The sequence below is a fragment of the Paramormyrops kingsleyae genome, chromosome 8 (assembly GCF_048594095.1).
Source record: "Paramormyrops kingsleyae isolate MSU_618 chromosome 8, PKINGS_0.4, whole genome shotgun sequence".
NCBI lineage: Eukaryota > Metazoa > Chordata > Actinopteri > Osteoglossiformes > Mormyridae > Paramormyrops > Paramormyrops kingsleyae.
In genome coordinates this window covers 14,331,247-14,355,947 of record NC_132804.1, presented here as the reverse complement: position 1 = coordinate 14,355,947, position 24,701 = coordinate 14,331,247, and the positions used below count along the sequence as shown (strand labels likewise).

Below are 24,701 nucleotides of genomic sequence, written 5' to 3'. Positions count from 1 at the left end.
TCATATGTATCATAACGTGAAAACCTGCGAATCCAGCATTTGTTTTTCTGACATCTCGGCACACGCCTCCTCTTTACCCCGACCGGCAGAACTGCCGTAAACGTTGCGTTGTGAATCTGCGGTCGATTACTTTTTCTCAAGGACCCAGATGTGTGCCACGCTAGATTGAAATTGAATTTGCGAACTGAATTTTTCGAGGTAGGATAAATGCTATTTCGAGTTATGTGTGTCACGCTAGATTGAAATTGAATTTGCGAACTGAATTTTTCGAGGTAGGATAAATGCTATTTCGAGTTATGTGTGTCACACTAGATTGAAATTGAATTTGCGAACTGAATTTTTCGAGGTAGGATAAATGCTATTTCGAGTTACTGGAATTCAGATTCAAACTATTAAATTCAGATTCAGTTTTGTAATGCGGATAACTGCAGATTCACATATACAAAATTCATATTCAGTTTCTAGTGGCACAAATATCAGCCCATACCCACTTCACAACTTCGGATCTACTGTGAATACATTTATGCCAGATACCATAGGACACCTTCAGAGGACTTGTCTTGACGAGTCAGAGCTGTTTTGATGGCGCGAGGCGAACCTACAGAATATTAGGCAGGTCGTTTTAATATTATGGCTGATCGGTGTACATTATGACTTTCATTGATACCACGTCATTGGCGCCACCCTGTGGCAAGAGTATGTAGCGCTGAACACTACGTATGTTCATAATTATTACAGAGATAGTAAACTTTAAATACATCGAGTACCTAGCATGGGGTAAATTCGTATCTTTTTTTGTATCTCATAAATAAAATGGTCAGGGTTCGAACTTAGTAACAGGCAAAAGATATAATATTTCCGTTTTATTTTTGCTTGATTGGTTAAACTCATTGAATGAAGGAGGAACATCCGAACAAACGTCACAACGACATTGACCAATCGTTAAGTTGTACATATAACCTTGCAAGAGCAGCAGGACTGGTGGACTGGGAAGCGAGCTACACAAGGGATTATAATGCTTTAGAAAACTCGACCATGTTGTATTATATTCGTAAATGCTAACGTAAGTATTTATCCTTGTGGTTTAATGGATGCGAAAAAATGCATTTTTCATTTGCTACTGTCCTCCGTACACTCACCAGATAAAGAAAGCTACGTGGGCAATTGTTCATGTTCTAATAAAATGGATTCCTCGCCAAGGACTTACCCGTCACTGAAAATTACAACTGCATTGATGGTGTAAGTGCCAGAGACAAAAATGTATCACCTGGGCGTTTCAGTTAAATACGTAACTATTATTTGATTTTCTTGCAATTTCCTTTTTCTAAGTAGGAGTGCGTTTCCTGTTATTATAACACCGCCATAAATCACACAGTGATTTATTTGATTGATTAAGGTTGTTTGATGATATCCGTACATTTTTAATAACCGCTTATTCAATTACGGTCGCAGTAATTCACAACCAGTTCCAGAGAGCAGGGGATTGGTGACCAGGACGCCAGTCCGACGTATACGGCTCATGCCAAGAGTCACCAGATCACCTGATCGACATGTCCGCGGGATTGAATCTTAATACTCCCGTGGAACCGCCGACGCAAACGCGCACACTTTCGCAAACCACGTAGATTCCTTGTGGACTCGATGGATTCGAACCCGGGTTGCGAAAAAGAGACCCTGCCCTCCGAGCCATTGTATCGCTCTGTTCGGCCGAGAATGTAGCGAATCAGATAATGCGGCCAGTACAATGTGCTCCTTTATTACGCAATTTACGGCGACGCAGAGGGCGGTGTCATCCTCTCAACCAATGGCCAGAGAGGAGGGTGGAGCCAGCTTGTAAACCGACGTAGAGCTTTGCTTAGGACGCTGATCCTCCGCAGCATCTCGCGCTCAGTTTTTTGACAGCAGTTTGGAAAAACCGTCATGCGTTTAGTCTAATATAAATAAATAACCAGGCTGTTAGAGCGAGACTGTGCGCTGGGTCCCACACTACATCTGTGGCCAGGTAAGTTAGCTCGTTTCCATTACCTTACGACGTAGTTTAACCGTGGGTCGCTTCACGCTCAGTTCTTGGCCATTTTCTCCTCTCGCATATTTTGCTTGATGGTTGTGGAAAAAAGGAAGGGCAGTGCTTTATTGCGTTGTATACTAGAATTAGCTGTCTAAGGGGCAGAGACTAATTTCATTTTGGTGATTTTTATGATGGCACTAGTTTATTAACATGTCTCGTGCTGGGGGCGTTTCGATGTTTTCGTTTTGGTATTCAGCATTCCCGTCCATCCTCTGAACATTAGATTGTTACTTCTCCTACAGAAACTCACAGTGGTTAATCTTAACCTTTGATATAATAATACTGAAAGTTAACTGTGGTGCGTCATATTAGCTATTAGAGGGGGTGCATTAACCCTTGGTAGTCTTTTTTTCACCCACGTGTCACATTTTGGGATTTGTTTTCTCAGATGTTTATAAGAGTGTCATCTACGCTCCAGTGTGAAATAAATCAGGGGTTCCCAACCCCCGGTTTGTGTAGGAGCGGTTGTATAATTCTCAAAAATAAAGTAGATTTTTAAACCACGCCTTTTTACGAACCTGACGTTTACGCGTTCTTATCGCATCTGAAAAAAATGAAACTTAAACTTATTAAATGTGGCTGATGAACTATCCGCAGTATTCAGGCGAAGGCCTTCACACGGAGTTTGTGGTCTGTTGCTAACGTTAGCCTGGCGCGTGTTGTGTTCGTGAATCATAAGCAAATGTTATCATATAAAAATTTAATGTGCTTGTTTGTTTCGGTTATAATGTTGAAAATAACAATACGTTTTAGTTAAGACTTTTTCTAACATAATTATTAGCAGTAGCAGTCACGCTTATGTATATATGATTATAAATAAGTTTGCCTATTTAGTAAATGGTCATATGTAGTCCTGTTTTTTATTTTGTGCAATAAACATTGTTGTTTTGGTTCCACTTCAATCAAAGTTATGGCTTAAGGGACAGTGTTACTCAGTATAATATAACATTAAGGCATTAAACATGTGACTGTTAACGCTTAAGTGTGCTTAACTTATGGTGTCAGTCTAGTCATTTAAGATCCATTCAGGCCTGTCATATGAATATCGTAATACTGAATTAGGAAACAGTGTCCTGTTGCTGAACATCAGCATCCGGATGTAGGCCTCTCGACCTCATCTTAATGTCTCTCAGATCATCCAGGAAGCCCCGGTGTGGCATTGCTGTCCCTGTTCAGAGACTCTGCTTAAGCTCCCTCTGATAATTTTGCTCCCTTTCAACCTGTGTGCTTCCCCTGCCCTAACATTGATGCTCCCATGTTGTCTTCTCCAGGGCTCGTGTCACCGTAGCTGCCTTTTGGTGAACCCCCCCCCCCAAAGCCAGCCATCGACACACCCCGGGGGGTGGGAGGGACGGACATGGTGCCTGCAGCTTGAGGGATCGAGGGAGAGGGGCACACTCCTGTTAAGCAAGAAAGCGTACAACTGTCTGTGGGAGGGAGGAGGGGGGAAAGGGAACGAAGGAAAAGCATGTCCTACAGCAATAGGGAGCTGGTAGAGTACTTTGTCAGCTATAAGCTGGCCCAGAAGAATTACTCCATTGCCCACATCATACAGGACGAAGCCGACGAGCAGACAGGGGGAGGTGAGGGCGAAGCAGCAGGCGCTGTGGCTCATGCCAATGGATCGGTCAGTAGCGGGAACTCTGTGGGCCAGGGTGCTCCCCTGGAAGGCGCCACCCCCCAGGGCCTGGAGGCGGTGAAGGAGGCGCTGCGACTCTCAGCCAACGAATTTGAGTTCCGGTACCAGCGTGCCTTCAGCGACCTGTCGTCACAGCTGCATATCACGCCGGCCACAGCCTACCAGAGCTTCGAGAGCGTCATGAACGAGGTGTTCCGGGACGGTGTCAACTGGGGCCGAGTGGTGGGCCTCTTCGCCTTTGGTGGCGCGTTGTGCGTGGAGTGTGTCGAGAAGGAGATGAGCCCGCTGGTGGGCCACATTGTGGACTGGATGACCGTCTACTTGGACAACCATATCCAGCCCTGGATTCAAACCCAAGGAGGATGGGTAAGTTCTCAACAGATTCAGAACCAAGGCTGCTCTATTCATATAGCTAATAGAGCCAGTCATTCTCTACTCTTTAAATCACCCCCCTTTGCTCCTCCCCCTACATTTGTTGGCACCCATCAGACACAATAGCTGTAGACCAACTTGTCCATATTGTCATGTGCTTTCTGAGGTCGGAGTTCCTATTGCTGACACTGCGGAGCCTTTTTGCAGCCACCCATTGTTGATTGCCTTGATTTCAGTGACAGGGGGTATGGGGGGTGCATTAGGTCCAGACAGCGGCGTTTCACATGTGCCCAGTGTATCAAAACATCTGGCATAGATCTGGTTCAGTAGCGTCTGGTTTTCTGGGGGCTGCCTTCAGCGGGACCACAGAAGTGACAGCACTATGAGTCACGAAAGGAGTTTGGGGAGCAGGTGAATGTAGGTGCCCTTGTTTTGCCATTGAGGGCTGACAGAAGTGCTCCCATTAGTCAGCACTGAGGGCATCGTATTGAGTGTTTTCTGCGAAACTGCGTTAATCCGAGGTGACTCATACGTTCTGTGCCTCTTCAGTTCTTTTTTTATTTTTTGCCAAAACATTTCACAGCATGTGATTGTCTTGCATGAGCACACAGAGGCCACAGTCTGTCGTTGCCGTTCTCCAGCCACGACATTAGCCCACAGCCAGTGTTGAATTTTAGGCTGTTTTACATTTGCTGGCAGCACGTGTGACATCTGGCTCAGCCAAGGTGTAGGCCCCTCTATCTGGGCATGCTGCCCCTTCAGGGTGGGCGTGCACCGTGGAGGTCCTCCTGCCAGTCCCTTCCAGGGCCGATGAGGTCACTGGGCCGCTTACCAGAAGAGGGAGTGGAGATGCAGCCATTTCTCAGGGTGACTCAGGCTTTTCTATCCACTTGGTCTGTTCCCCCTCTCAGGGAGCTTACTGAGGTCAGCTTCCGGTCTGATTTTTCTAGATATTGTTAGTACTGAGATGATGGTAACTGGAAAATGCCTGGGGGGCGGTGGAGTTAGTATGTGATGAAACAGTTGTACCTCCCTTATTGCAACTACATACATTTCTCAATCCTACATGCCAGAAGAACCTGTTTTAGGTTGTTAGTGTTACGCTGCACTTTACTGAAGGGTAGAAAAAACTCTGGGAAAGTTGAAATTGGTTATTGAAGTAGGGTAATTGAATATCACTGAATAATTCTGCTGAATGGGCTCAGGAAATGCTGCCAGGTCTTGGGGGTCGGTGGCAGGTATCTGTAGGAAGTAGGAGAGATTGAGTGCAGAGGATGCCTGGCTTCCGGATGGAAGAAAGGTGCCAGAGTGCTGCTGTTGTACCTTTGAGGTGGTACAGCGGGTTGATGTGTTTTGGATGAATGGCAAACAGGTGAAGTTCTAGCCTATGTAGTAATGTGGTGCAGCATGCCTCTTTATAGCCTCTGAAGTAGCTGTATGTGGTTAACTTGGTCCCATTGCTGATTATGTTAGGTGAAGGATGTAAGGTCACCGTCATGCGGATTCTTAGGGTCCGGGCCTCTGGATTCAGAATAAGTCTGGTTTATGAACCACATCCTCTTGTATGTCGTGCTTCTCACATACTTATCTGTCTTTTCATATTACATTCCATCAATTTTTGCTCTCCGCCCTTTTACTTCCTGTTCTTTTTTTGTTCCCTCTTTGTTTCTCTCCCTCCTTGTATTTTCTTTTCAATGCCTCTCGCTGCTCCCATCCATTCCAGTCGCTGGAGGAATGAGGAGCCAGCTGAGTGTAAAGTGCTTCCTCATTGGATCCCCCCCCCCCTTTTTTTTTTGCGTAAACATATGAGTTTGTACATTTTGAGGTGCTGAGTCATCCATGCAGGCATGTATGACTTCATGATGTTGACATGCAGGTCTGTCAGGGCCACAGGAGAGTGACGTGATGTCATGGTCAATCTTGAAGATCACCCAGGTGTTGCCGAATGACCAATCCGAATGCCGAATGTGCAAACGCATCATACAAAGGGGTCTTTCCGATCGGAGCATCCCGGCTTGAGGGTGGGCGGGCTCAGTTATGTGGATCTTTAGCAAACATTCTGAAGAATTTGCCCTATTGATTGCCTTCCTGCCCAGGGTTACAGGCTGTCACGGTGACTCAGCAGGGACAGGCTATCCGGGGCAGAAAGTGGAAGGCGCTGCAACAATGCTGTTTCTGGAATGCTGCACGCCCTATCTCTGTCTGTAGGTCTCTGTCTCTCCCAGATCATTTTCAGGGTGGGTAAAAAAAAAAAACAGCGTAAATGAATAACAAGGGAGATGAATGAACAAAGGGTACAAAGTGAAGTGTGCGATTGCAGGCCGAAGGTTAAGCCTGTGGGCTGTGTGGAGGCTGCTGCTGGTATCTGCATGATTCTGAAGCTCCAGTCAAACCCTGTACTGTTTGTAAGTTGCCTTAGTTAAGGGTGTGAGCTTAGCTGTCTGACATCTCAAGCATGTCAGGTGGGATCTGTCAGTGTCATGTTTGACATCAGGTTAGGGAGTGACTCCTTTTCTTCGAGGATCTCATTTTGAATGTATCACGTTCTCCTGAGTGATTCTACTGGCCTCTGCATGTCTTTTCACCCAGAGGGTCTGGTTTCTCTTACACTGCACACTTCTTAAGTTTGGAGAATGTTTAATATGTCTTTGTGCCTGAAAACTGAGTCATGAGACATAACCCCCCCCCCAGCAAGTCTGCATTTCTCTGCCTCCTTACCTGTTTCATCACCGTCGCTGCCATCAGTCCCTTGATTCAGATGTGTCCTGTGGTTACAATAGCAGTTTAGGCCAGGTGTGGTTCTCGATTGCTCCATGGCATTTAGACCATGGAGTGATGGAAAGCAGTGCTGAACAATGTGTGGTTTCTTTTGGTTTTGAAATGATGGTACAACACAATAGAACAATGGCTACAGTTCAGCAGAATTCTTAATTTTACAAAGTGTGATGCCTACATTGATTAGCAACCAATCAGTTAGAGATGGATTTATTTTTAAATGAAAAAACTGAGGGGTAGCACAGTGGTGCAATAGGTAGCCCTGTTTCCTCTGGGATTTGGCTTCAAGTCTCCACCATGGCTCCATGTGTGCGGAATTTGCATGTTCTCCCATGTCATCGTTTCCCCCAGGTACTCCGGTTTCCCCCCAAAGTTCAAAAACATGCTGAGGTTGATTGGAGTTACCAAACTACCCCGTAGGTGCACATATTTGAGTGAACACTATGTGAGTGTGCCCTGTGATGGGTTGGCACCCCGTCCTGGGTTGTTCCCTGCCTTGTGCCCATAGCCTCCAGACTGGCGAGAACCCTGAATAGGATAAGCAGTTACAGAAGATGGATGGATGAATGGATGGAAGTATGGATGGATAGATGAATGGATGGATGGATAAAAAAAAAAAACTGGCATCAGTGTTTTAGTGTTGTCGTGCAGATAGGTTCCTACAAACCCGCTGACCATCGTGAACAGTCAGCTTGCAGGTCTGTAAAACTGGTCAAACCATGTCATGTAACACGCTACAGGGCAGCTGATTCATGAGACCTAAAGGTTCTGGTAGTATTCACTAGGGAGTGGATCCACAGCAGGCGATATCTGAGCTGAGAGTTGTGGGTAGGGGCGTTTCCCGTTTGTCAGCATGGCCTCAGAAAGTATCTGTCCCAGGGATTAATTCTCCCTCGATTAGCGTGTAAAGCTGCATGCAGTCAGCTGTGAAAATAAAGGCTGTAGTGCGAATGCAGAGTCAGTCCTCGCTTTGCGTTGGCCGTGCCTCCGCATATCCTCGCTCACCGTTCTGCCCTCCTCTCCCGGCAGGATCGCTTCGCCGAGATCTTCGGCAACGACGCAGCCGCCGAAGGCCGCCGCTCTCGGGAGAGGTTCCAGCAGTGGCTGCCGGCGGCGATGGCGCTGGTCGCGGGAGCGCTGGTCGGCTTCCTCATCGCCAAGAAACGCCAGTGAGGCAGTCGGCGGCCAGGAGCGCTACCCGCTGGATCGATCCTCCATTGTCGTGGTGACGTTCATTCCAGGACCGTCACTGCAGTTGTTGTCACTGGCAGGTCGTACCCTTCTGTTATCCAAACTGTCACTCATCCCTCGCCACCATCACTACATCACAACACAAAAAGAAAGTCTTTGAAAGATCGTGGATTTTTTTTGTTTGCTTTGTTTTACTTTGTTGTTCCTGTTGTAGGGATGACCAGTGATGTGCAAGTTTATTTGAAATTTGCAATAAAAGCTGTTTTTATTCAGCTTTGAGAAGGTGGGGCAGCCAAAAAGTCAGTGCAGTGTGTGTGTATGTGTGTGTGTGTGTGTGTGCGCTCGTGTGTGTGTGTGTGTGTGTGTGTGTGTGTGTGTGTGTGTGTGTGCGCGCGCGCGCGCGTGTGTTCCTAGTGCCCCCTTCAGAAAACTCACGCAGAAGGAAGTGCTGGCAGTCAAACCTGGATCTGCAGGAAAATGTTGTGGTGGTTAGTGAGGACCAGTCTTTTTTCCACATGCCGTGACAGCTGTTGGCAAACCAGTTATCTCCACTGCATAGCACATCAGCAGCGGGCGCAGGCAGCATAAGCATAAGCTCTGACAGGAAGGACCAGCCATGGGCTGAATGTGGCTGCACGGGATGTGGTGGTATCACTGCTATCACTCGCAGCCATGCTGCGAAAGGCCCACCAGTCCATGTGGGTTTTCTTCTGTTAATGTTGGGGGGGGGGGGGGGGTGCAAAAAAGTGTTTTCAAGTTTCATGATTTTTGGGGGGAAAACATAATTTGAATATATAGGTGTTTTTTCTCTTCAAAAATTTGCAGAACTTTAAGGTTTAGGGCCCAGTATGATTAGGTCTTTGTGTTTGTATGTATGTGTGTGTGTATATGTTTTGTACTCCATTTGCCTGCATCTTTTCTCAAAAGAGCATCCATACCTACAAATAAGGCCAAAAGGTTTAGTACTGACATTTTTTTAGGGATCATCTTTCTATAACCTTATTTTTAGGGTGTGAATTAAAGATGCCATCACTCCAGTGAGAATACATTTGCCTTTTTAAAATATAGTACATTATTATTTATCTGTTGCAGTTTGTTTATAATCCCGTACAACCCCCACCCCATCCTGCCCTATGGATGATTGTTTTCCCTCCTGAATTTTGATTTGTTTCTTACAGCAGTTTTTAGCAATTGCTCTGAAACCATTCTCATCTCATTCCATTTACCTACCACTTCTCCTGGTTTGGGTCGCAGTTTGAAACGATCCTGATAAATATTATTTTCTTTTTAATAAAAAGATTTTTTAGTCAGTTCTATTTTTCTTAAGGAAACGTTTTCTTCTCATTTATTGCTCATCACCACCCCCTGTAAGATTAACTCCTCGGGGAGAGATTTGGAAACGGGGGGGGGGGGAGGGAGGGAAGCTTCTGAATTAATGAGGAGTCACAGGGTTTGGAGGTTGTCCACACAGCTCAGCAGTCATTAGTGATGTCATCACCGTGTTTGTAAACTTAATCTCGTATGTCTTTTTGGACCAGTCTTCTCTCAGCCTGATCATAGAGGGCCTGGTGTAACTGCAGGATTTCATGCTGCCTGAACACTAAATCACCTGAATTAATTAATCAGTCACTTTCTTTAAATGAAGTCATTGATCCTGAGGACACCAAGACGTGTGCTGGCTTGCACATAGCAGAATGCCCCGTAGGCATGGCGTCCCTCGAGACTCGGAAACGAGGACCCGAATTGTAGACACTGTGTAAAGAGTTGACCCGACATGATGGTAACATGCAACCGGCCAATCCGCTGCTCTGGGGCAGAAGTGAAATGCCATAATCGCTAGCTACTTTAACGTATCTGCCCACACAGGTGTAGGCAGAAGAGACGCGAAAGCCAGTGTCACAAGGTGTTGCTGGTGTGATCTTGCTGCTGGATTAAGTGTATGTATATGTATATGTATGTATATACATATATATAAAACATGCAAACAAAAAAAAGAACACTGGGGCTGTTGGGAAATGAAGTCCAGACTACAGTTAAACTTCACTTCCCTCCAGTCTTCAAGCGGGACATGTCTGCATCATGCATTTCTTGATTGCTACTAAGGTATCATGGCACTGCATTAATAATCCTTCTGTCCATCATCATTTGAATGTTTTGTGATTTGACTATACCTACTACAGTGGACCTACAGATACAGAGTGAAATCAGGTCTAGATCAGGACCACAGCATGACATACTGTTGGCTGACCCATTCCATTTGTGGTAGTCTTTGCATGTGTCTTGCGTACCTTGAAGTCATGTCAGCCAACACTGGTCTGCACCTTGGGGTCCAGCTGATATCCAAGCCGTGTGTGTGTGTGTGTGTGTGTGTGTGTGTGTGTTGTGTGTGAGAGAGAGAGAGAGAGAGCGATAGAGAGAGAGATGATGGTGGTGGTGGATGCACTAAACAGTGGCTTTATAGAAAAAGCCCAGAAGAAACTACACACTTATTGATGACACTATGTACATTAGTTAGGCTATACGATCATTAGAATAGGTTAATTTACCAGCATATTTAAGACCCTTGATTTAAAAATGTTCTGTAAGATATTGAGTGTGCAGCATAGTGTTCTCCCTGTTGCCTTAAAGTGGATGTGTCCCATTCTGTGTTTGTTTTAGCTTGATGAAACATTAAAATAGAATATTTTTTTAAAGTTTTCCTTTTTAGTTTAATAAACTGTAAATAGGAAAATGGCATTGGATGTCTTAGACCTGCATTAATGTTCAAAATAATTCAATACCTAATAAAACAAACTATTCAAATCTTGTGTTTTGCTTGAGTAATTTGTATTCAGATGGGTGGTTTGAAATGGTACAAAAGTAACATCAAATCCTTGGAAGCCAAATCAAAGGGGAAAGGATTTTCCACAGACACACTGTAACTGATTTTACATTTGTTTTATTTGAGCTCATTCATACTGTGTCATTGAAAAAAGTAGGATGGAAAAAATCAGTTAAAAATGGCATTCACTGTGTACTGTTCTATGTGTCTAATACAGGTGTGGCTCATTACAATATTTGAGGGTAACTGCTTTTATTTTGCAATTTATAGCAAATATGAGCAGCAGATTTCTTCAGCTGACACTCAAAAACCTATTGGGCTAGGTTTCCCAAAGGCAGCAGTTTTCTACCATGTAATTTACAGACTGCAAAAAACAGAAGAATTTTGAATATACAGATCCAGTCGTGCCACTTCTCATACATTTGCCCCTCATTAAATGGATGTTTGCCCTAGGTACGGCATTTGGCAGGTTCATCCCATCCACCAAAAACAGCTAGAACAGGCTGCAACTCTCTTTAAAACGCTAACCAGCAAAGAGGCTACATTAGTCCAATAAGGGAAATTAATTCTCAAACTATCACGTGCTGTAAATACACTACAGACTTAGAACCTATGTGATTAACAGCCACTTGCACATGCGATCAAAGTTGTTTTTACAACAAAAGTCAATATATGTGAGAATAAATTTTGGATGGTTGTACGTGCCAGAGTGCTATGCTACTTAGTACGTGCTGCACGCCGTATGATAGTCACAGGAATGTACTGTACTGCATGGCAGCATGACCTTCCCAGGCTCACAAGTCTCTCCCAGTCTTATTTTCACACCTAAAACTGCAATTATCCTATTCCGACATCCGTCCATTTTGAGGTACCACCTGTGCGTTGGAACAGAACTTAGTCATAAGGCAAAAGCTTGTCGGCCCCCCTGTTAATGAACAGAATCAATTAATTAAACCGAACCCATTATTGACACAGGTACATAATTAAGCACAGAGGCATGCGATCTCCTCCAACAAATATTAGCAGCAGAACTGGCAGCTATACAGAAGTATTTAGTGACGTTTCCCTTGGCACTATCACAGGACGCCATCATTTCAACATGTCAGGATATCACGTTCCTTCTCTGCTACAGCTGTCCTGGTCAAGCGCAAGTGAAGTGATTGTGAAGGTCAAAACTTCTGGGAGCAAGTTCAGTTGTGAAGTGGCAGGTCTCACAAGCTCACAGAAAGGGACCTAACAACAACACCTAATCAGAATGGCAGGTCTATGACTGTGACATGGTTGCAGGGATTGTGCCCCCTCACTAATTTCAGGTGCACCTCTAGTGATTTTGTTCTGGACCCAACACTGAGTGCAAGTAGTTGTCAGAATGCTAGGTATATAATAATAATAATAGATTTAATTTATAACGCACTTTACATTTAAAATAAATCTCAAAGTGCCACAAAATGAGTCATCCTAAAAAAGTGGGGGAAAAAAACACATATTAAAACAACAATTAAAACAAGCAAGTCAATCAATAATTAAGAAACCTACAAAATTAATTAAAATCCATAAGTTCTATTAAAAAGAAATGTCTTAAGTCCTTTTTTAAAATTTTCAATAGTCTGTGGGGCCCTCAAATGGTCTGGGAGGGTGTTCCATAGTCGCGGGGCGGCAGAACAGAAGGCCCGATCAGCCATGGTGCTAAGTTTGGTCCTGGGAAGTAGGAGACGATTTGCATTTGTAGATCGTCGAGACCGTGTTAAGGTTAGGGGGGTAAGTAGTTATATGGGAAGGCTTCTTATTTCAAACAGGAAGTGATGAAAGTTAGAGCAATGTTTCAGACTGTCAAATGTTTGGGTAAACCTACCATAATTAGCTATGCTTTCAACTGCATACACTTTTTTGTGAACAGGATCAAAATATTATTAATATGGATTCCTCCCATCTACTGTCAAATGGGCACTTAGAAGACGGTGTGTTACAGAAAACTAAACCTGCAGCCCATAGAATAGAAGAGAGAAAGTGAACACACTGAAGGCAATGTGTGCCAGTCTACACCCCTCCAGAGTTGGTGTGGTTATTTTACTTAGAGGGGGTTGATTTATTATGAGATTAATTGGCCATTCCAGTGATCAGGGAGAGTTATTGATTTGATCTTTTAGGCTACTCTCCTACTCCACAGATGTCCATCTCTGGATATACAAATAGCCAATTTGTTAGGCCATCTGTGAGGGAGCTGGCCACCACTTAAAGCAGAAGAAAGGGGTAAAATGCTCAAAAGCAGACATTCCCCAGCAAACTTCGCAAACGAATGGGCAATGCTAAACTCTCTGTAATAAATGCCAACTGTGCTCATAGAAGGTGACTTCTTTTAATTAACAAGTTACTAATAGGAAACCTGATGAGCAAGGGCAGATTAGAAATATAAAGACTAAAATGTCAAATTAAGCTGAGTAATAAATGAGATCTTCAAGGTCCATTAGTCGTTACATGCAGATACTCATTAAACTCACCCCATTTAATAGAATAGCAGTATAATTTCATTTGCAAGAGAAAGATACTCTGTAAAAAAATTAAATAAAAATGTATGATTTATATTGCATTATAAACGGTAACTGAAAGGCAAAGACGATCGATCACCTGCCCATCAAAAAGTCTCTCCGCAGCCCTGCCCAAAGGTAACGAGCGAGGATATTCAAATGGCAGTACTCTGCCACATGGGTACAGTTACACAATGTTGTCACAAGATGGCAGGGCTGTGCCACTTGAATAGAGCGGCGAACGCGTGACGTAAGATGTGCCTGACAAGATGATCTTCTAAATGACCATCTGATGGCAGCACTCGTAGGACGGCTTCTTATTCGTATACATCCGCATGTTAACACATTATCAGGTTTTTCGCCAGTATATTAGAGATGGATATCGGAGCGGAAGCTCAGTGGTTGACTTCCTAGAGAATAAAGCAGCTGTCTGTGGAGCATCGTTTTTTTTCCTTTTTGTCAGGTAATTATTTTTCTCAGTGGTTAAACTGGTTATTATGTGAAAATGCAATGTTTGGTGCTCAAATAATGCAGATACGAATCTCAAAAGGGAGACTACTATTGTATCCTTAGAATGATTACTGAGAATAAATTCTGGTAAATTGTCAATTTGAAGAATAATGATACAGTTAGAAACAATGGCATGGCACTAATAATAGTAAATAACTAGAGCATATGCTGAGTGAAAGTCGAGATAAGAGTGATTATACTGTTTAACTCGGTTATTGAATTTCAATGACCAAGATGAGCCAGGCCTCAACACATCCTTGCCAAATAACAGTTGTGAAATCAATGTGAGAGGATTTTTTGCAAGAAAACAGAAAATCAGTTTAATGTGTGTCAGACACATACACAACGCATTTCAAAGTGACTCCAAATGATGATGTTCTTAGCTTTCCTAGAGCTATAGATTTTACCTTTATACCACACGCAGTAGAAATGACAATATATAGACTGTTTTTATTCCTGAGAATGACTACGAAGACCAAGTTTCAAGGAAATATGTAAAAATCCACCACAATTTACACGGCACTGCAAGAAAAAAGCAAAGGTATTGGATAAAAGAAACTTTTATAAAAGCAAAATAGAATTTTATTTATATTGCTCAATTCAGAGGTCAAACCAAACACAATGCGGTTTTCAAAATCATTATTTTATTGTTTTCCTGCAAGCCTTGGTTCACAGTCCTCTTTGACAGGAGCTGGGTGCTGTCTAAGACTCGTCGTTGTCAAAGTGCCGAGTGGCCAAACCTAAGCAGCACAGGCTGGATGCGGTGTGATGAACAGGGTATGCAGGACACCATCTGTTGCCAGGAAAAAAATTAACGGAATCCGTCACCTCAGCCTTTAGGCCACATTCAGATTTCAGCCACAGCTGCATCTTAATGATCGTGAAGAGAGAGAGGGGGGGGGGGGGGGGATTATGGGATATCGAAGGACACCCCCTCCCCATGGCTGATTCCTATTTTGGGGGGACAGACAGAATGGTGGAGTGTGACTGTAGAGAAGAGAGCATGGAAGAGCTGAGTAGACAGGAGGAGGCAAGGGTCATGTGGTGGAGGAATGTCCTTGAGTCCCTGTTTTACTGCACGTTTTCCATCATCTTGAGGAATTCTGCAAAATACAAACGCACAATAAATCAATCTGATAAGGCACCTTAAATTAGAACAGTCAAACTGGCCATAAACGCTTAAATGCACATTTAGGCTTCAAGAAAGGAAAAATTGTTATGGATTGACGTTAAAAAAATACCCATCTATTTAATAATAAAAATTAGAAAGTATATTCCGCCTTGGTTAAAGACTTCTGCTGAATAAATAAAATCTGTCCAGAGAGTGAGAAATCTTTCCTGGCACAGTGGACGTACCGTCGAAGTCCAGCATGCCATCAGCGTTCTTGTCGCCTTCCTTCAGCAGGTCATCGATCTCGTCTTCCGTAACGCTCTCACCGCTGCTGCGGATGATCAAAGCAAACTCTTCCCTGTCGATGTATCCGTCTCCGTTCCTACAACAAAGCGCATGCGTGCGCATTCACAGGGGCTCTCAGCGGGGGCGCTCATGTGGTCAGTGATATTTGGCAGTTGTTAATTTCATTGTTAATTTTAAGGTAATGTTGGTACAGGAGACCATTAGAAGGGTATATGTAGTAAGATCGCCAGTCCTAGTGAAACGTACTTGTCGAGCACGCGGAAGCATTCCGCCAACTCTTCTTCGCTCTTGCCAGCTTGGTCCTCCTTTAGCTGTCTTACCATCATGACTAAGAATTCCTCAAAGTCAATGGTACCGCTGCCTGGGATAAATTGTAAGGTATGCAATTAATAAAATCACAACACTGAATGTTCAGTATGCAAATGCGTTTTTAAAATCCGACGTTATTTCACCTTAACTCGGCCATGAACTTTTGAGGTATGACGTTTCATATTCTCCTTATGAGATTTATCAGGTTGACTAGAGTTCAAGAAACTGCATCCGTGAAGAGATTATAGTACATAGCCAGCAAATTTAAGATTACCGTCCTCATCGACCTCCTCGATGATTTCATCCAACTCCTCTCTGGTGGGGTTCTGACCCAGCATCCTCATGACAGTGCCCAACTCCTTGGTGCTGATATCACCGCCACCGTCGGTATCAAACATATCAAAGGCAGCCTTGAATTCTGGATGAAAGTACGCAACAGTATGTGTGTAAGGAATAAACAGGTGGAAAATTCTTGCGCTTATTCAACTTTGTCGTTTTCCACCCAAAGGTAGCCATTTTATTTAACTAAATTTTGGCCACGTCGTTAGTTAGGTACAGTAAACTCCGCGTTGTTCTAACTCACCGGCAATCATTTCCTCGCTCAAGTATGAGCGCGCCTCCTGCTGCGCTTCGCTCTAGAAAACAGCAAATATCATGGTGATCAATTGCGTCATAAAAAGTATAGAAACTCAAATGAAACGCAGTGTTTCATTGCACTTCATGCCCTGTTAGTGCAGCACAAGAAGTTGGCAGAAACATAGTTTTTTAAATTGTGTTTTTAACGTGCTCAGTTTATCGTGATTTCACATGACACTATCTGAAGGACATTATTGGACACGAACAGCTCACAGCACATTATCCCCGTTAATGCGTCTCGAAAGTAACATCTTGAAATGCAATTCCTAGGAATCTGCCAGATAAGCATATAATCCTGACGGCTCGGGACCCAGCTGACGACACCTTTAAAGGTCGGGGGTAATACTAACTATGCCTTGCATCTGTGTCGCACCCATCCTATTTGGTCCTGTTTCAATATTTATATTAACTAAATATTAAAACTAAGGAAACGACTAGGACATTTGCAAATTAGATATTTAGGCTAAAGTAAGCAATTAATGTATATTTTTCGGGTATCCAACGTTGCATAATATAGTTAAAGTATATTTTAAATATGTAATTCTAAATAATTAATGTAAATCTATATCAATTTAAATAATTAATTTAAATACTATAAATAAAGCAACAATATTAACTCAATTATGGTAAATTGTAAAAATTGTATCTCAACTGCTTTGAAGCGACTTCACGCTGAAATCCTCTTTCGATAGTAATTTAATACACTGCTTCACACAATGACTATGTATTAGACACGACACTCAGTGTGATGGGCTACTTGCTGGTGTAAAAGAAAGTTTGAGGCCGTATAGTGTTCTAAATCGTGTTCATTTATACATCAAGACTTCAGCTGTACTGAGTGCAGTTTTCCGACTGATATTGTATTTTTCACGAGATGCTCCCAACATATTAGTCAAAGAAAATTGCGTTGCGAGCGAATGAATTGGCTTACCATAGTTGTGGATTAGTTTCCCCCCCAAATTCCAAGGAAAAAAGCCCAGAGGTACGGTCAGTCTGCGTGCACCTGAACAGAAGGACTAGACGTCAACTTGGGAGTTCAGACACGCTTAAAATCGGCCGGCGAAGACACGCCCCCTATCACTAAAGGGTCTCCAGAATTAGTATCCTCAGCTTTTAGGGTTCGTGGGCGACTGCAAGCCAATCGAAGTTTGGAATGAAAGGTGGCTTTTTACGTCTCTAGACGTCTTTTTCATGTGGAGGAAACTCTGTGATAAAGTTTGGCCCAGAGAAACAGTGGAACAGAAATCTGCATTAACAAAAAGCTCCTACTTAGGAATAGTCACTTGGTCTCAGGGGAGGGGAATAGCGCTTTCAACTGAACAGTTGTTAATTTCTCAAAATATTCTATTGTGTGCATGGTTTGCTTTGTTTAGTCACATATTTTGATGTCAAAAAAAGGTTTCAGGACGTTTCCTGTTGTACTTGGCCTGATCAGGTTGTCTGCGTATTTATACTTGTGAAATCTGCCTTCCCAGGCACAGTGTAGACAGGGTGCTCGACAGAGTACACCATTTCCACAGGCTTTTGTATAAATTCAAAGGAGTTAGACAATGGAGAAGAGACATTTGGAAATAAAGCCTGCATGCTTTTTTTTAAGCATATTTGACTTGATACATCCAAGATAGACTCTTTAATATCCATAAGGTAAGGGGTAACCTTAAACTTTAAGAAAGTGCTTGTTCCACAGATCTGTCATGCCAGGAATAGCTGTTGCTCTTGGGGTATGGAGAACATGAAAGCTTTACTGTGGGGTATGGTGACAGATCCCTGACTCGCCTTGTATGGCACCTACAACAAGGAACTGAATGGCAAGGAGGCGGAAGACTCCCCCTGGGAGGAAAAAGGATATAAGGGTGTGTCCCTCTAGGAACCCAAGACGTGTCGAAAGGCAGGCAGTCGAATTGATCACTCCGCAGACCAGTACTTCGGCTGGTGCTAATGTCGAAGAGTTGAATGATGTTTTGGAGCTGCGGCCAGTGGACATAACCAGTAAGCAAGGAGCAGCATGTGACCAAGGCTATGGAAGGGGGTGTTCTCTCCTGGATTTGGGTTGGAGCAGGGGGAGGACTGGATGGACACCTGAAAAGGGAGGGAATGCAGCCAGGAAAAGTCATCCGCGCTACTGCTACGGAGCCAACACCAGCCAGGAATCTCCTCACCCTGCTGGCTGAGCAGGAGTAGCTGGTTAGGCAGCAACTGCTCGCAAGGAAAGGCTGGTCGCCGGCACTGCAGAAAGCCAGATAGTGCAGGCTGCATTTTCTCTGTCTGTTTTGATCTCTCTCCTGACTGGAGTTTGTTTGTTGCAGCGACTGAGAAGAGCCAGAAGGAAGCCTTCTCTGAAAATAAACACATAGAGAAACACCCTAACCCAACCCCACTCACAAAAAAAGCAGTGAGAACTTTACTAACACCAGTAGATGTGTACCATGTACCGCCCCAAGCCCCACCCCCCCCAACACCTTTACAATCACAACATGACCAGGAGCCCAAGGTTTGTGACTCAAAGATGGAAACGGGTTTATTTTATAACCACAATGTAAATGCTGCAGCGCATTAGACACAGTAGCAGGTGGGAAGAAAACAACTGGAGGCTAAGAGAGGGAGGGGGATTTGCGTTCCTTGCAGAAGTTGGCCAGGATATTAATACCCAGAAAGTTCCAGAATGCCAGCATGAGGTATGGCCTTAACTAAGGAGGGCTGATCAAGCCTTTTTCTTACAGATTCTTAGACCTCAGGTCTCCTCTGTTTTTTTTTTTGTTTTACCAGTCCCTGGGTACAGTAGCCCTTTACACAGGAGCTGTTGTCAGTTCAAAGAAACACTCCTTGCCAAGCTGAGGGGTTTGTTCAGGAATGTTTTCTTTTTTTCTACTGAATGTTCTCCATCATTTTCAGCCATTCTGCAAATAAAAGGCAAAAAGCAATGGTTGACCTCTGCTTTATCAATGGAGACAGATAGCCTCAATACAATAACAAAAGCAACATGTCCCAGGCTGTAATTAAATACCATCAATACAGGTATATCAAATCCCTTAACGCTTCACCTAGGTTACACAGTACTGGACTCGATGATGATGATGAGGATGGAACATTTCATGATGTACGTGTATGACTTTTGTGATTTATTCTATGACTTTGAGAAAGTTGCAGTGTGTTAACACGACGGTGTTGTCTGTGAGTGAATCCAAGTGACACACCATCAAAGTCGATCTTGCCATCATTGTTTTTGTCACCATCAGCCATGAGTTCATCAATCTCCTCCTCTGAAATGGGTTCCCCAGCAGTGCGCAGGATCTCGCCGAACTCCTCCCTGTCAATGAAGCCGTCTGCGTTCCTGGGAGATCAGAACAGAGAGGCTGTATGATTTTCTGTACTTTACTATCATTTATAAATGAGTGTGTGTTCCCAAGCAGTGTGAATGAAAGTGCTTCGGTGTGAGTTTAAAATCCGCGAGTGTTTGTGTTTGTATCGTAGATGTCAGGTGCTTTAAACCTTGTTGTTTAATCCCTTCCAATGGACCCTGTAAGGGCAGGGAAGGGTAGTGAAGTTTTACAGTTCAGCTTAGACTTTGTAATAAAAAAAGATCTATATTACATTCACTAATAATAAAAATAAATAAATAAAACTATTCCAACAGGGTCCTGAGGACCGTTTGTACTGTTGCTGCGCCCTATTTTCAACTGGACACAAGGGTAGTGTGGGTGAGATTTTATTAGTAAACCCTGAAGGATAGAGATGTTTCTGGAGGTGGGGGGGGGGGGGGGGGCACATTCAACATTCAACAGTAGAAGGAGAAGAAACATACTTGTCAAAAACACGAAAGAACTCTGACAACTCCTCCTCGCTCTTGCCAGCTTGGTCCTCCTTTAGCTGCTGCACCATCATGACCAAGAACTCCTCAAAGTCAATGGTGCCGCTGCCTTTGTGTAGAGCAAAGGCAGACTTACAGAGAGCAAAGCAAAGACTCATGGAAGCACAGACCAATGCGGAATTATTGACAATTTGCCTCCCTCACTTTTGGTCCTAAACAGCACTTAAGCACATAACATTCATTTGACATGGACACCAGTGAAAGCTGAGACTCGTTTATTTCTGGACTACTGCAAGACAACACGTGTGATCTGTGACCTTTGTTCAGCAAACGCACCGTCTTCATCGACCTCCTCTATGATGGCATCCAACTCCTCTCTGGTGGGGTTCTGACCCAGCATCCTCATGACAGTGCCCAACTCCTTGGTGCTGATGTCACCGCCACCGTCGGTATCAAACATATCAAAGGCAGCCTTGAATTCTGGAATGGTGCAGCACCACAATGAGTCAAACAGTCTCAATATTTCTATATAATTTCTTAGCTTGATTTCAATAGATACTGAGAAAATAAATCATATTTTTTTCAATCCTTCTCTTTAAGCTTTATTTACTGTTAAACCAGGACTAATCATTTATAAACTATAAATGGATGCAATTTCTTTTCCCTTCTGCGGGTAAAGGGGAATTAACAATTCTCAGGAAACACTACTATTGTAAACCACACTTCAGAGAACGGCCATAGTGCCTCCCATCCTGTATCACCTCTAATCATCTCCTCGCTCAGGAAAGAGCGGGCGTCTTCTTGGGCGTCAGTTGGCTTGTAGAAGAAAGAGAAAGAAGGACATGAGAAAAATACAACAGGTTAAAGGAGAAAAGAGGGTATTTCTAATGGCGTCATACTGAGGTGTAATATTCTAGGAAGGTTTGGGAGATTCTAAAGGGAGAACTTAGGTGGTGAATAAGCTGCATCTGAGCCACCATGTTATTTCACATACCCTCTCATGCAAGTCCCCATTGAGAAAACATCAAATCATCTCCTCCACCAAAAGGCAGTCATGACAGTTTTTAAAAATCACTGTTAAGCCCTTTGTTGCCTGTTTTAAGTCCAGTTTTTTTTGGAATTTGTCAAAATTGGGAACGTCAGAAATGAATTATTAATGTGGCGATCCTTCAGCAAAAGTGCAGCGACGACAGCTGGTTGCTAGGTCAGTGAGGGATAATTAATCCACCTGCTGACTGATGCCTTCTGTATGCTCTGATCCATCGCCTTCCATAACATTTGTGCCAGGGAATAGGGTCACATGATTCACTGTTACCAAAAACATAACCGCTACAATACAGCTGTACCACAAGGTATTTCAAACACTGCTTCTGCTGGTAAAGGCACCAAAGTATGAGGCTCCATTCCCGATGGAACAGAGATGATTTTGGGTTTTGGGGCAAACTGAACCCACACCAAAGTAATACACAGTATCTACAATAAAATAAGCCAGACCACTAATAAACAGAAGCTAAAAACCAGATAAAGTTGTGTATTTGTTCATGCACTCTGTGGGTTTGGAGGCGTAACTGATACACATTTTAGGAAACATATTTATCATCCCATAATCCAAAGATCCCAATTCAAAATCCATTGCATGGCACCTGGTGGCTCTGGCTTCAGAAAAAAAAAAAACTGCAGGGGCCAAACACTGCCAAAACGATGGGGCCAAAGGAGCAGCATCGTCAGATAGGATTTGCTAAATTAAACAAGCGAAACCTCATACGCTCTGCTGACACCAAGAGAAGCAAGGAGTCGATGCTGACATTCTGGCACAGTGTGTCAGTCCCTCTGCAATCTCCCCCTCGTCAGCTCCAATTTGTAACGGTATCCAGCTCTACACACTAATACCTGGTCTTGTGATCAGTTCTGCTGCCTGCACTCGCTCATACACCAGTTTTCTAATCAATCATCCATGCATGCACTCTCGCATTCCCCATCCTCCTGCACACCCTTGGATAAAAACAGAAATGCACAGCGTGACGCTTCAGCAGTACAGCATTTCTGGCACTTCATTTTCTTCATAGATAATCGCACCAGTTACAGCAACATGTAATTAAACATTTGGTGGAGATGCATATTCGCAGGCACCCACAGAGATGTTTGCACAGGTTCACTGGACTGTAGCAGACTCTCACATACACACCATTTCCTGTCCAAGCCACTCACAGTCCCACATATAATTTACAATCACTCCCTCATGGTATTACACCCCCAAACCCACATAGATAATCAAAGTCATTCTCAGCTAATTGGCTACTGCCTATTTGAGTATTGCATTACTGAGCATTGCATTACTGAGCACTGCATTATTGAGTATTGCACTATTACTCCATTCCCGCTTTTGTTATCCTTATCATTAGCCAGACCAAGCAGTACTTCTTACAATACCAACCAATTTCTTTGTGCAAAAAAAAACAACTTGGAACCTCTCAACAAACCAGTAGACAAAAGGAAAACCATCCAGAACACTTCCATTACATGCCCTAGCACTTGAATACAAAAACACTACCTAACACAATGACTCTAAAATGTCTTTAATGGATGTGCTTTTTGCTGATCACATAACACCTACTGAAACAGTGAAATAAAACTTCTCAGATACACTCCTCAGTCCGTCACACTAAAGTTAAAAGCTGCCTGGTGCTTCGAGTTACTGCAGAAAGGGAGTGAATGTACAACTCAAATAATGCGCTTTCAGCAGGAGGATGAAGAAACGTTAACAAGGAAGAGAAAGACGCATATATTCTGTGGCTGGAGGGGTTATAGCGAGGACCTGAGGAAAGGGTGTTATTGAGACTGGTGGACACAGAGGAGCATGCACACAAATACATGGTGACTAACTGCACAGACTCACAGATAGATGCACTGACGAACATGATCGTGGATGTACAGACAGATAGACATGACTACGTGGTTGCCATGTGTTCGTTTAGTCGATGTCTCCATGACTTTCCGCAAATCCACATTAATGCCCCGACCCAACGGAGCGTCTAAAGCATCTTCCACAGGAAATCACTTTCCCCAAAACTTCTACACAAGTCACAAAACCGAAAATCAAACAGGCTGTATAGCTTTCGGACAGTTTCCGTGTCTTTTATTCGGTTTGGGTCCTCCGCAAAGTTCCTTACCATGTTGGCTGGTAATAGAGGTCTTTAGATCAGAGAGAGTGGCTGTAGCGATCACAGGGAAAGACACCTAGAGGCACCCTGCGTACTTCCTGGCCTGATCCACCTGATGCCTGTGCACAACCCCCACTTAAATATGTACTGCACATTCATAGAAGACTCCTAGGATTGGTCATGAAGTGCCCAGGCACAACTTTTTCTCAGCCAATCACAATGTACCTCTCTCCTCCTCTCACTCCCATCCCAAGTCCGGGGGTCGTTCTTGTCCACCCACCAGTTCCCCATATTTAGCTAAAGGACGCAACGGGTAGGCTCAATGACATTTATTTAAAAAAAAAGTATTCATATGTTATTTTGGAATAGGTTGAGCTGAAAAGGAGACAGCAGATGCATAGACTGCTTCAGAGCCCCCAGTTTTCGAGGGAAGTGAACCAGACCTGAGAAGGAATGAAATGTGTTTATGCCTGTGTGGACTTCAGGATGCTGCATCACTGGGAGACAGAGACATACAAATCAATAAAGTCAATTGAACTCCGGAACGTTCCATTTTTTTATAAGGAGCAAATCAAAGTAAATGCGATCAAGATGAAAAATGAAAAACCAACGCACAGAAGAGGAAAAAGGGAGACTCCGTGGGAGCGGGAAAAAAGTTCGTCTTTTTGAAAAGCTCAATTTAAACAGCTTACCCACTGGCCTCAGATGACCAGAGCAGCTGGAGGACCAGCAGAGGCACATGAGGCACAGCAGAGGGTGAGAGGGGATGCAGTGCAGGCAGAGACAGTGAACACTCTGGTATACAGTGAGCCAGTGCGGCAGACTAAAAGGAGTGGAGCTACACATGACTTTTGCATGTTAGCAATGGTGTGGAATTGTACGCTTTGCCTCTTTGTTTTGGTAAATAACAGCGTTGCAGAAAATGGAGGAGCACTTCAGCGGATAAAGTACTCATACAAACGATCCTGAGCCGGCTGGATTTGCCTGCTGGTCCCCCTGTTGCAGGCTACACTTTTGTTTCCTGAGCATGGCCAGAAACAACTGGATAATGACAGAAGTGATGACAGTTTTGGGAAATCATGTCATTTAACTGCGAGAGACACAAAACAGGAGTAAAGCATATAGTGATAATTTCATAAGTGAAAAACATTTCAACTCAGCAAATAAGAAGCCATTGGCTGTGACTCTATGCCTCATTATTTACAAATCATGGTTCCTGGGCCCAAAAAAAGTGTTTGTAGGAATCAGCAATAAGCATCTTCCCCCCCCACAAACATCTCATTTCCCACTGATCAGGTTATGCATAGTAATTTCGTATACTTCGGTTTCGTTTGCAAAACATTTTCTGTAGCCCTTCATACATACTAAAACAAACGTCTGACAATGCAGGTCTGAATAAAGACTAGCTAGTACAAAGAACAATACCCAGAGAAACCAGTTGTGGTGTCTTGGTTTTAACAAATAGCCTG

General features: G+C 43.6%; 2 protein-coding genes and 1 pseudogene across 2 annotated transcripts; 1 reads left to right on the top strand and 2 right to left on the bottom strand.

Moving 5' to 3' along the window:
* Nucleotides 1–914: 914 nt before the first annotated feature.
* On the top strand, nucleotides 915–10,847 carry LOC111839853 (bcl-2-like protein 1; annotated as a pseudogene).
* A 3,676-nt stretch (nucleotides 10,848–14,523) lies between these two features.
* Nucleotides 14,524–18,653, bottom strand: LOC111839855 (troponin C, skeletal muscle-like). Its single transcript, XM_023804129.2, has 6 exons — nucleotides 17,195–18,653; nucleotides 16,211–16,262; nucleotides 15,902–16,045; nucleotides 15,565–15,679; nucleotides 15,258–15,394; nucleotides 14,524–15,004 (listed from the first exon to the last, which is right to left on the bottom strand). Exons 1-6 carry the CDS (start codon nucleotides 17,195–17,197, stop codon nucleotides 14,973–14,975), a joined length of 483 nt encoding a protein of 160 aa, XP_023659897.1. The 5' UTR covers nucleotides 17,198–18,653; the 3' UTR covers nucleotides 14,524–14,972.
* A 102-nt stretch (nucleotides 18,654–18,755) lies between these two features.
* On the bottom strand, nucleotides 18,756–23,402 carry LOC111839854 (troponin C, skeletal muscle). The gene is made up of 6 exons (XM_023804128.2): nucleotides 23,242–23,402; nucleotides 20,833–20,887; nucleotides 20,408–20,551; nucleotides 20,066–20,180; nucleotides 19,458–19,594; nucleotides 18,756–19,160 (listed from the first exon to the last, which is right to left on the bottom strand). The coding sequence occupies exons 1-6, from the start codon at nucleotides 23,242–23,244 to the stop codon at nucleotides 19,129–19,131; spliced, it is 486 nt and encodes a 161-aa protein (XP_023659896.1). The 5' UTR covers nucleotides 23,245–23,402; the 3' UTR covers nucleotides 18,756–19,128.
* Between the last annotated feature and the right edge of the window lie 1,299 nt (nucleotides 23,403–24,701).

Coding starts and splice junctions, on each gene's coding strand:
- LOC111839855 (XM_023804129.2), bottom strand. Junction 15,680..15,901: donor CGAGGAGGTCGATGAGGACG/GTAATCTTAAAT, acceptor AATTTATCCCAG/GCAGCGGTACCATTGACTTT. Junction 15,005..15,257: donor TGGCATGCTGGACTTCGACG/GTACGTCCACTG, acceptor TGTATTTTGCAG/AATTCCTCAAGATGATGGAA.
- LOC111839854 (XM_023804128.2), bottom strand. Junction 19,595..20,065: donor TTCTTTCGTGTTTTTGACAA/GTATGTTTCTTC, acceptor CTGATCTCCCAG/GAACGCAGACGGCTTCATTG. Junction 19,161..19,457: donor TGGCAAGATCGACTTTGATG/GTGTGTCACTTG, acceptor TTTTATTTGCAG/AATGGCTGAAAATGATGGAG.